Consider the following 12,744-nt stretch of genomic DNA (forward strand, 5'->3'; position numbering starts at 1 on the left):
CATTTAGGCCCTAAATGCATGAAATAAGTGTTGTGTTAACAAAGGTTTGTGGGAGTGGTCATTTGTGTTCAGCAGGATAATCTTCACAAACGAGGACCACTTTTATGACTTTTGAAACGTTTTCTGAAAATCTCGTTTAAGATTCAAGATTGAATTCAATACATTTATTGCCATGTCAACATAGTTGATATGAATTTCCACTTCCGTTCCACTTTGCCTCTCTATTGGTAATACATAATAATGATTCAGTGCAAATTCACATGCCCTTTATGGCTTGGAGGTAGGTGCTATCTCTGAAGCGAGATGTTTTGCATTTAACGCTCCTGTATCTCCTGCCTGATGGGAGGAGGTTAAAGAGGTAGTGTGCGGATGAGAGCGGTCTGCTATGATTTTATTACCCTTCCTGATTATTCTTGTGGAATAAAGTGATGGGAGACTACAGCTGGTGATTTTAGATGCACACCGTACTCTTTGCAGCCGAGTCTTGTCCTGAGTTGTTGTGTGACCAAACCAGACAAGCGTGGAGATGGTGAGCACACTCTCAATAGCCGACCTGTAGAAGTGGGGGGTTTTTATATTGAAATTTTTATTATTTTTCACAGATTACATCATCATTATTCATTTAGAACAAAAAGATAAACTAGTATGGCTATGATTAATAACCCATATAAAAGACAGACACCACAAAAAACACAGACATATCGCAATACAAATACATCCCAAAACAAAACAAAACGACAAAAGACAACAAAGTTGGGGGGAAGGGGGGTTAGTCGGAAGATTATACATTTTTGTCTTGGATATCCTCAACACACACATCACTACTGCTTGGTAGGCTATTTTCCACACACACATCCTCTCTTCATACAAGCAACTTTCCATTTCAAGTGAAATGTAAAAGGGTTTCCGGAGCTTTCCACTCTACCGCCATACTTCCTCTTTGGAGTATATTGCTCAGATCCTGGGGCAAGTAATCTATTAGTGGCTGCCATATTTTCATAAAGTTGTTTTCATGATCTTTTATTCTGGTACTGAGTCTCTCCATAGGAAGTACTCTCAAGATGTCTACAAGATGTCTCCCATCTGTACCATTGCGTTACAGATGGGTTTTTTTCTTGGATCTAATTTAATAGTAGGCTATACATCTTGACCCTGAACTTTTTGAGCTGCCGGAGGAAGTAGAGTCGCTGGTGGGATTTGCTCATCTTGAGACTGGTGTTGAGACCCCGTGATAGGGATTCATGATCGATGGTTGTCCCGGCATTTAAAAAATGCATTTACGCTTCAAAAGTCATAAAAGTGGTCCACGTTTGTGAAGATTATCCTGCTAAACACTAGTCTTAAAACAGACGGTTGGCTCTCGCAATTTTCAAATGCTTCCGCCTAAACGTCTGTACGTCGAGCATGGAGGACTTGGTCAAAAGGGAAAGAGAAACTCAGGGAAAATAATGAGCGATGATAGGGGGGATGTCCCGGGTGTGGTGTGGTGTCGAGGCAGGACATCCGCTCGTATATTTCTCCAATCACCGGTTCGGACTTCCTCCGGTCCGAAGCAAAAAGTTACTTCCGGACTCATTTCATCTGCATTTTCCCATAGACAATTCATAAAATGCTTGTAAGTTGGTCAAACCAAATGATTCAGCTATATTTAGAAACAAAGAACATTTCACTCTGACCAAAACATTAAAAAAAATATGTTTTTTGTTTCTTTTGCTCTGAGTGAAATGTATGGTCTCTCCTGATTCTAAATATAGCTGAATCGCTTGGTTTCACTAAATAAAGCTATTTCAATAAGCATTTGACCAAATGTCTATGAAAAATAAAAGCCGGATGAAATCTCTTGGTGCGCATCCCTAACCCGGAAGAGGGCGTCACGTTGGATCGCCACTGTCTCTTTAAACAGGAAAGGACCGCCCCAGTCCAAATAAGGCTTCGGTGGAAGTTGAGAGCAGAGCATGTTGTCTGACGTCTGTGGTCGGAAGAGGATCAGACAGGCGCTATGGCTGCAGCAGACACTCTGGCTAAAGTCCCTGATGTCCAGATCGATCCAGAGGGAACCTTTAAGTACATTCTAGTCAGGGTGAACGTTAAAGATGGCGATCTGCACAAAGACATAGTGCGAGGCACTAAAAGTGCAGAGTATCACAGTAAGTTGTTCAGTAGCCTGTTAGCTGCTCTACACTCACCGACAGAAAGTGCTTCTAGCTGCAACGCCAATGCAGTATTTCAACTACAACTTTGTACAAATGCAGCCTGACAGATTGTATGGACCATTAGTCGACTCTATAGTTGACTATGGTGCAACGAGTATAGTCGAGTTTAACCCCTTGTATTGGTCTCTCTGCACCAATAACTGCACATCAAACAGAGATGCAATGCTAAGCCAGTGCAATGCTATTGTAAAATGATACATTTGGCTGTTGCACCAGATTTTTGGTTATTAATAGCAGGCTATAGCTACAACTAGAAGCTTGGATTTGAGACTATAAGACAAAGTAGTTTTAATTTGGTCTGAATTTGCTACATATAATTGTTGAGCATTCATGGCTGTCTATGACCTGCCAGATTGTGTGTGATTTCCAGATCATATATTTGAGAAGGTCAGCCCAGCCATGGAGGCCTTGGGAATGGAGTGTCAGTGCCTTGGAGGAGGGAAGATAGAGCACAACAACACGGAGAAGAAACTCAGGGTGTTTGGAGAGTCGACTGTAAGTGATGCAGAGGAGAAACTTCTGACTGGAGAAGCTAAATTATACTGTAGGCTACTACACACTTTAGTGTTGAATTGGTGAAGACATCAGGGCTGTAAAAACATGCAAACGGTCTTCAGATCAAACAACATTGTGGAAGTTTGAGTTGTCAGAATGAGCCAACACTTGAACTTCCCCAGTGAGGTGAGATACATTTTCCATAGATTCCTTCCTGCTTGTGCCGTTTAAAGGGACAGCTCACCTTAAAATCCAAAATACATCTTTTTTTCTCTCACCTGTAGTGCTATTTATCCATCTATCGTTTTGTGTTAGTTGCCGAGTTTTGTACGGAAAAATTAGGCACCTGTTCTATTTTTGTCGTATCCCGCTACGTCTGACAGATACATGAGTGTGGGTCTGTTCGCAGCCGTACCGCATCTGCTCCGGAGGCGGTGTACATTCGCCCTTTAACGTCAACCACATATGTACAGTCATCCATCACATCCACAGCTGCAACACCATGTCAATCCAACAATGCCAATATCACATCTACTGTAGAAGTATGTCAGTCATCCCAGCCATAACAATATCCAATATCAACAACTGAAGGAATAGCGTTACTTTTTGTTTTTGTTTTTTACAATGTTTCTTGCGTTGTATGTCTTCTTATCGTGCAAATAAACCTTTCTCAATGCATTCTCATTTGTTACTTAACATTTCTTGGTGCAAACTATTTTTCAGAACATTTTTAATGATGCTTTTAAAAAGTGATTGGGACAAAATTGGCCATTTTGATAAAGTAGTATGGACAGTGTAAATGCTATGAGGCTACATCAATGTTTGAAAGTGCTAAACTCATTGTTTTCTCTTTTCAGGCCTTTGGCAAAGCAGACCATGCTGTGTCTGTAGAGAAGTTGAAGAGTGCCTTCAGTGACTATGAGATCACCTGGTCTGATGACACAAAATAGGGTGGACACCTGCAGAGTAATTACATCTCACTTAAAGTCCCTGGAAACCCAATTTAGAGATTTGTTTCTAAACACATTGCACATGTTGGAAAGGAGTTGCTGATGTGAAAAGTCTTAGCACCACAGGAGTGGGTGGTTAATAACATTTTCTGTGTCACAAACTCAAAACACAAAAATATTTATTTTTTTGTTTCCAGGGCCTTTAAACGTCTATGTACATATGCGTCAATTTGAACATGAATAGCACTAGTTAATGCATTGGCCCTCCTGTATACAGTAAACATGCAGTAAACAATTAAAAAACACCATCCTTGTTTGATCCTGTGACAGTTCTGTGACCCTTAATATGGTTACTACTAACTACCGTATGCTGATAAGTTCTGTGATGGTTACTATGGTTACCAACTGCTCATAAGGGGGTGGCCACACTGATCCGTGATGTCTGTCCGTCTGCGTTCATTTCTCTGTTCACTTCCATTCATTTTCCAGACAGCTGTCCGTCTGTCAGTGGAGCACTGATGAAGTGTACGTATCCAGCAAATTTGCATATGTTTTGATGGACAGAAAAGTTCAAGAGGGCTGAACTTTTTCTGGATGGACGTATCAGATAGACGGATGGATGGATAGTCACCGTCCGTTTAGCCAATCAGAGTCGAGGAGGTGTTCTCAGAGCACAAATGGCTGAGCGGAAGTCGCACCATGACAGTTGTCCACATCGATAAGAATGCTATTTTAGAGCCACAATGCCCAATATCAACAACCAGCCAACAGATATCAAAGCTGGTTCCCTTTATGGAAACAGCATGACTCCAACTCGCCGACTGTTAGATCAGACTGGTCATCAGTGGCATTTTATCGCCACATTAGTAATGTAGCATACAGAGCTAACAGCTAGCTAATGCCAGCTTTCTTCTCTCAGTTTATAGGTGGGTCGCTGACACCTTCAAGGTGCTTACCGCCACCTGCGGTACAAGTAGGTTACTTGTACATGCAACGGACATACATCTATCCGTTTTATAATTCTGTCCATTTTCGGATGGATCAGTGTGGCCACAGCCTAAGTCACACATTTGCACATCAAAGATGACAACAATCATAAGCCCGCTGATGACATCAACGTTTCATCAGCCCATGTTTGGCACTGATGACATCATCACTGATGGAAAATGGAAAATTCATGTTTATTACAATAGCTTCCATTTAATGTGAATGTGATGCAGTGACTCTAAGGCACTAAAATCCAATTAAGAGGTGTGTCCTATTCATTCAGTGTGGTCATAATCCCGTATTGATTCAGATTCACAGCCTCACATTACATGGAAATTAAATTATGGATCCTTGAAAAGGAGCATGGAAACGTTTTGAAATTGTATCCATGAAAATGTGTGGGAACCCTGCTACTACTATATATTAACACAAAGTCTAGTTACGGTAATCATATTGGATTCTTGGAATACAAGCTCTTTGATCTTCAGACGCCTAAAACACAACAGGATATAACTCTGCAAAACAGTTCTTTCACCAATAAGCCTCTCCTCTCACTCTTACTTGCTGTTTACCAGACGGTTTAGGTGGGTGCAGTTCAATCAGAGTTGGAGGCTATGAGCCAAGGTAAAGGCCAGACAGGAAGGAGTGTGTGAGAACATATCCTGTTACTCGGAGGGAAAGTTTGATTTTTAAACCAGAAATAGATAAGCTAAGAGGGACTTTTACAGACTCCCATGGTAATGCTGTTATTTGTTAACCTGACGCTGCTAGATGGTTTGTTTTTACTTAACCATCTGGGAATGGGTCGCTCAGGAAACGGTTTCAAAGGGCAGGCACAAAAACATACCTGGCAGGTGATTGGATGAACCATCTGTCTATCACGTCTATCACAGGCTCGCTCTCGCTGGCGTCACACCTAAAGCACGCCCATAGCTGCCTCATAGGATGCTGATTGGTCTGAACCACTGCTGGTTCAGATTCAAACCATTCCAATAGATTGGAGGAGCATCATGGCCATGGATTTGTCATGCGATCGTGATCTCATGTGAATGCTATATGTGTGTAATGCTAAATTATAATCAACTTCATAGCACTTTCAAAACCGAGGTACAAAGTGCTCCACAGACAATAAAACGGAGGTACAAAGTGCTCCACAGACAATAAAAGCGAGGTACAAAGTTCTCCACAGACAATAAAAGCGAGGTACAAAGTGCTCCACAGACAATAAAAGCGAGGTACAAAGTGCTCCACAGACAATAAAAGCGAGGTACAAAGTGCTCCACAGACAATAAAAGCGAGGTACAAAGTGCTCCACAGACAATAAAAGCGAGGTACAAAGTGCTCCACAGACAATAAAAGCGAGGTACAAAGTACCTATAAGACAATAAAAGCGAGGTACAAAATGCTCCAGAGACAAAACGATCATAAATAAAAGCCAGATAACCTCTAATGCTACAGTAGATATGAATTAAGACAACAACAAGAAGGTTACCAGAGAATAAGAAGAGATGCTGGTTTTCCCAGCCCAATATCTGAGGCACCCATTGAGCACCTGTTTGTAAAGAGAACAGTCCAGCCTTAAACACAATTCATAACGTTGTATTCTGACTTTGGACAATTGCTGAACTTTAGCATCCCAAACTAGAAACCAGAAATCTGTGTTGTCAAGCAAGCAACAATACCTGGCTCTTCAACTGACACTGAAATGGAGATTTGTTGTTGTTGTTGCCCTGTAATGATAGGATGGATGTTCAATTTAGTTTTTCATTTCACAGTTAATAACAAGATAATTCCCCCATTCTCCTTGTGAAATCTCACGGCCAGTGGTGCAAATTAAGACTCAAATGTCCAAGATCACGAGAATAGTGAGTAAATTATGTTTCAGTGTGGCCTATCCATCCATACACTGGATTGACTGGATCTTTGATGGGAAACACTTTCTCTTCCAGCAGAAGAGCTTTATTTGTTTTGTGACGCACCGTCTGCTGAGTTATTATAAACACTTGATTTAAACCGCCTGCTGAGTTATTATAAACACTTGATTTAAACCGCCTGCTGAGTTATTATAAACACTTGATTTAAACCGCCTGCTGAGTTATTATAAACACTTGATTTAGGGGAAGAGGCTTATAACTGTCCAGAGCAGCTCTCAAACGTTTTCATGTCAAGGAGCCCTAAACTGACACAAATCTGACCACAGACCCCCCATTTAATAAGATTTAGTTCCAGGGTCCCTCATCTGGTAAGATTTTGTACTTTTAACTTAAAGTAAGCAAAAGTAAGTAAAACCTTATTTATATAGCGCCCTTCACAGCACAAATGCACAGAGTGCTTTACATTGGTAAGAAAAGCAATACAATGCAATAAAACAATATATAAAAAAACAAACAAGGTACAATACAAGCATGGGATAAGACAACAAATATGACAAGTAAAAAGTAAAAGCAGTGATTGTTTATCGATTGCCAAAGGCCTGTCTGTAAAAATCTGTTTTGAGCTGTTTTTTTTTTAATCTGATGGAAAAATGGATTTTAGATGTTTATTATCACAGAAAGTGTATGAAACCCATGATCATAATAGTCATAATTCTGTCATTGTGTTATTGAAATTATAGTGAAAATAAATGATTCGCCTTTTTGCTGGGGACCCCCATGGAACCACCTCAATGACCCCTGGGGGTCCCCCGAACCCCACTTTGAAAGCCACTGGTCCAGAGTACAAGAGCAGTATTTGAACTTTGCACACTGAAAAGAGCTCCACTCACCTTGACCCTCATCAGCAGCCCTAACATATTAGACACTGGTTCTGACTACATCCTGGCAGTTCCCCCCACCTCACAAAAAGGCATCCCAGAGCAGGAGCCAGTTTCCTGCAAACTGATAACCTTTCTATTATCTAAAAACAAGGAGGTCAGCATGCATGGGAGGGAGAACTGCACTGGAGTCCACCCTCTTCTTGAAAACCCAGAGCTTCCGAGTAAGAGAGATATTTTAGTGATGAATGAATCATAGACGTGTCTCTATGATGAGACTGTGATGCAGCCTCCTGTCTGTCTGCTTTATGTCTGCACACAGGGAGAGGAAGCTGGGCAAATGTGAAATCTAGTTGGATCATCACCCACTCGACGCACAATATGTTTTTTCTCAGAGTTACTATTTCTTTCAATTTGTTTGAAGTGGCTATATAATTTATTTAAAGTGTGCATTTGTTTTAACGCACGTATAATGTATAGCTACTTTGATGAAGTTTGAGCTGCTTTTTTTGGACCTTTGGGGACGCAGGGTGGTGTAGTGATGGAGACCACCTTTCATTCAGTTAGAGCCAGGTTCACTAACCCAGGTTAATAACCCATTTTTTACCATTAGTAATTTGCTCAGAATTATATTATTGGCAGGGGGTAAAAGCCTATGAAAAAGCATCCAGGGGTGGCCAAACTATGGCCCGTGGGCCCATTGCCTGTTTTTAAGCGGCCTGCCATGATTTTTTTTTAAATCATATATATTGATATTGATATATTTTATAATCATATATATAGACCATACTGAATTTTGGTGAAATGATCTCTGTCTTAACCTCTTGGCACAGAAACAAATAGTTGACATTTCTGCATGTTCTGCCTCTTTTGACTCATTGCATGATAAGGTGACTTGGACGTTGAACTATTCACTGAGAGTTGTGCAGGAATGTTGGAGACTGCTTTTCTTAAGCCTTTCTCCCGTTCTGATTTTGTACCAAGGCTTTTATTTGGCAGTGTTCTTGAACATTTTGAACTTATCTCTGTCTTAACTTCTTGGCACAGAAACCAAGAATTGAAAAGAACCTTTGAAAAGATGGCCTATACGTACAATGGAGGCCATCATTTCATAAAAATTATCCACTGATGCCCATAATGAAATTATTTTAGGGTTATTATCAGCATTACCAGGTAGGCAGGTAAGGGAAAGAATTAATTGACAAAAACATAATCAAGCAGTTAGGTCTAATAACTAATAATTTGTATGTAGCTGTGGTCATAATAAATTCCATCATCTCGACAGAGGATGACATAACTGACCGATATCCAACCTTTAATATATTATAATAATAATAATATATATTTGCAATCTGATCTATCAATCATATTCCTCTCATTTTTGAATCCCACACTATGCCAGCAAATGGATGAACAACATGAAATATTCCTAGAATAGCATAGAAAAGGGAATACAAATTATTGTTTCATATCTCCACCTTTGACAGGAACTTCTCCCTGTCACAACATACTTTAAAGGTAATTGAATCCAATTTGGATTGAATTCATAATGCAAGTATAGTGCCACAACAAAGACATATGTGATGAACATCAATGATGATTGACTCTGGTGTTAAAGGAGAAGTGAGGCCGCTTCCTGTAGCAGCTAGCTGACACCTGAGGCTGCCGGGAACAAAGCAAAAGCAAACGGGGAGATGTTTGATCTTATCAGGAAAACAATGGCCTTCCACACTGATGACCGCCTGGAGACACTCAGGCTACAGCCAACTGCATTTCCAGAGACTGATTCAAGACAAGTGCAATCCAAAAATTCCTAAATGACATAGCCTACTCGTCTGTCTCAAGTATTTTCTGTAAGCTGCCTGCATGGTCCTCGGGTGGACATTCACTTGGTGGGCCTAAAGTTATTGACATTTTAAAATGTGTTTATTACTGTAAATTAGTAACAGAAAAATCATGTTACAAACTAAATCTTAATTCTGTCCACTGTCCAGTGTTAATTTTGTAGGCAAAAACTATGACGACAAATGTTCGACGACTACCTATCTGATGAAAACTAGACGTTAACTAAATAAAAACAAAGTTGTGATGACAAAAACTATTAGGAAATCTATGTATTGACATTTTCGTCAAATAAAAACTAGAAAATGTGAGGGAGGGACAAATTGGGAAGAGATCCAATCAGAAGAGAAGAAGAAGTGTGTGTGCATTCAAACCTTAAACCTTGTGTGGTTGTTTATAGGTCTGTATATATACTATAGGCATATTCCTAGGCTCGGCTGCTGCGCGGGCTCGCATAGCTCAGCCGCTGCGCGCCCTCGCCCCCAGCCTGCAGCTTGCATACGCAGTTCGGCCGTTACACGGCCTCACCCACCCTGCGGCTGAGCTGCGCCCTGCAGCTCGACCACTATGTGGGCTCACTTGCTCCCTCGCCCGCCCTGCAGCTCGCCCGTTGTGCGGGCTCACATGCTCTTACGACATCACTGATGATGTCACAACTTTGCATCACTGATGACATTAATGCTCTTATGACATCACTGATGATGTCACAATGCCTATGACATCAGTGATGTCACAATGCACAATTTGCCAAATGACATCACTTCTGGGACTTTATGACATCACTGATGACATCATCAGTGAGACGAAAATCACTGATGATGGACATCACTGATGACATCATCAGTGATGTCACAATGCCAGGACTTTATGACATCACTGATGACATAACTGATGACATCATCATTGATGACATCACATCATTAGGTCATTAGGGCAATCACCTAAATAAAAAAGATGTGGCTCCGTCAGGTCACCTGCACTGCTGCCCTTTATTATTATTATTATTAGGGGTCCAAGCACGAAGTGCGTGGATCCCTATTGTATCTGTAATGTTTATTATTATTATTCTGCCCTAAAACAGCATGCACGTCAAAAACCGTAAGGGCTACAGTAGCCAGACCTTGCACATAGGTTGGAAATGTGCCCCACTGCTCAGAGACAAAAAATTAGCCATATTGGCCAGATGGTGGCGCTATAACAGACCCTTTTGCGTATTGACCCATAACTCACACCCATTTAAGCCTGCTAGATTTTCCAAAAAAAAAAACGAACTCGTCCTAGGCCATTTGCCCGAATGAGCCCAAACTTTTTCTGTGTCATCTCTGGACTTCCCTGATCTAAAGTTGTATAAAGAATTTGGATACGTGAAACCGTCTTGAAATGATAAATGTTTAAACTTTGACACTATGTCATCATAGATGACATCATAGATGACATCATAGATGACATCATAGATGACATCATCAGTGATGTCACAAGACTGTCACCTTCTCTATGACGACGTCAGTTATGACATCATAAATGACATCATAAATGACATCATAAATTACATCATAAATGACATCATAAATGCCCTTCTCCTGGTACTATATAAAGCCCCCATCACCACAGCTTAAATCACACTTGTGCAGTCATCACTCACATATCATATATGTGCACATATCAACTCTGACTAAATGTGCAATTCAGTGTCTATATTAATATTATCTGACATATAACCCCCAAGTCACCAGAAGCTTGGACCCCGCATCGCCGCTTGCGGCTATATTTATTATTATTATTATTATTATTATTATTATTATTATTATTATTATTATTATTATTATTATTTTGTAAAGTACAGTTAAATTCCGTTTGAATCCAGTAGTTGGCGGTAATGCAACAATGCTTTGGATGCCAACCGCCATTAAGCACAAAAGAAGAAGATGACCCGGTTTGTCCTAACGTCATATCCGACTCAAACGACAGCGCGCGTTGTTAAACTCTTTGATGGAAAGTTGTCTTCTAACGTTACTTATTTAACCAATATGATTTGCAAAGCTAACGTTAGGTGTCACTATTTGGAAGTTACAACGTAGGAACTTAGCTATGATTGCATATTACTGAATAGAAGAAAGCGGCTTGTGTTTATGGTAAGTGTTCAAGTTACACCTGCTAACGTTAGCGCTAGCAAAACAAACTATCTCTCTCTCTCTCTCTCTCTCTCGGTCTGTGGATGTCTCTCCCTCTGTCTGTCTCTGTCTCTCACTCTGTCTGACTGTCTGTCTGTCTCTCTCTAGCATGGACGAAAATGTTGATAAAGCTCCTAACGTTATGTGCTGCTGTGCTATATAACTTAATGACTCGAGTGACATGATTCTTTCAAACCACGCTAAGGTTCCAGTTTTATATTACAGTTATCACACAAAGACCACGATCAACTACAGTGTGGACTTTTTGTGTCATCCTTGTGTGTGTGTGTGTGTGTGTGTGTGTGTGTGTGTGTGTGTGTGTGTGTGTGTGTGTGCGTGCGTGCGTGCGTGTGTGTGTGCGTGTGCATGCACACAGCCCACCTGACAGCATGTCTCAGACCACTCTGCTGGAGGAGGTGGTGCAGTGGAGTCAGGACACCTGCCGCCAAGAGCTCAAGTCTGTCCTGCCCAAACTCACCATATCCTTTCAAAACCTCATGAGCAGTATGCTAACAAACAGTATGCTAACAGAGGCCTTGAAAAGTTTTGAAACTGCACGAAAAGTAGACACAGTCATTATCAAATATAGCCTCAATGCGAGACTCATCAGTCATTCTTCCTTCAGATTCTCGGATGCGCGGGTCCCGTATCCACTGGGAGGTCGGCTCCAATGGCTTCACGCGATATACACGTTATCAATCACAATAAAACTGTACCTACCTCAGACACAATGTTGTCCAACCCTACGAGGCCAAGGTACTCCAAAATATTCCGTTGTTTCCAATACCAAGCCATTATTCATATGGAAGTACCAAAGTTTTTAGCTCAGACACAGCCTTCTTCGGCTGTGTCATTTTGGGTTTCAACTGCTCCACAGCGCCGGATGTATCGTTCGGTGCTCACTGGTTTGGTGGTGTACTGCAGTTTACAATTTGGGTAAGTTGACCCCAAATATTTTTTTAAATTTCATCCTACACAAGGTCTGGAAAAAAGTGAAGAATTTCCAAAGTGAAACTGTGTAGGCAATACTTTACTCTAATTTGATCTTTCCCAACATTATTATATTGCAGTCCTGATTTACCTGGCAGGGTGGTAACACAAATACTTTACTCAGTCTTCGTATTTACTCATACGAAGTCTACTTACTGTAGTATGTTGGTCTTCCTTAACTGTTTGTACTCTTTGCAGCATGAGTCTAAGAGCTGGGATGATCATATACGTAAGTCTCTTAATTGCACACATTACAAATTATTTTGTGCATAATGTCAGTAAGAACTGAGAGTTTAACCTGTTCACACAGTTGCTTGATGATAACTATCTCTACAGGTATACTG

At 40.8% G+C, this 12,744-nt stretch overlaps 1 protein-coding gene across 1 annotated transcript; it reads left to right on the forward strand.

The window, feature by feature from the left end:
- Positions 1 to 1,983: 1,983 nt before the first annotated feature.
- LOC310786369 (14 kDa phosphohistidine phosphatase) lies at positions 1,984 to 3,974 on the forward strand. The gene is made up of 3 exons (XM_083647575.1): positions 1,984 to 2,147; positions 2,584 to 2,708; positions 3,566 to 3,974. The coding sequence occupies exons 1-3, from the start codon at positions 2,000 to 2,002 to the stop codon at positions 3,656 to 3,658; spliced, it is 366 nt and encodes a 121-aa protein (XP_083503701.1). The 5' UTR covers positions 1,984 to 1,999; the 3' UTR covers positions 3,659 to 3,974.
- The last annotated feature ends 8,770 nt before the right edge of the window (positions 3,975 to 12,744 follow it).

This window comes from Poromitra crassiceps, assembly GCF_964638095.1.
Source record: "Poromitra crassiceps genome assembly, chromosome: 12".
In the NCBI taxonomy this organism is placed as follows: Eukaryota; Metazoa; Chordata; class Actinopteri; order Beryciformes; family Melamphaidae; genus Poromitra; species Poromitra crassiceps.

What these genes read in the sequence shown, in the direction of transcription:
- LOC310786369 (XM_083647575.1), top strand. Translation starts at nt 2,000, where the DNA reads ATGGCTGCAGCAGACACTCTGGCTAAAGTCCCTGATGTCCAGATCGAT. An exon ending in TAAAAGTGCAGAGTATCACA is followed by an intron (nt 2,148 to 2,583) that starts GTAAGTTGTTCA and finishes TGTGATTTCCAG; the next exon opens with ATCATATATTTGAGAAGGTC. An exon ending in GGGTGTTTGGAGAGTCGACT is followed by an intron (nt 2,709 to 3,565) that starts GTAAGTGATGCA and finishes TTCTCTTTTCAG; the next exon opens with GCCTTTGGCAAAGCAGACCA.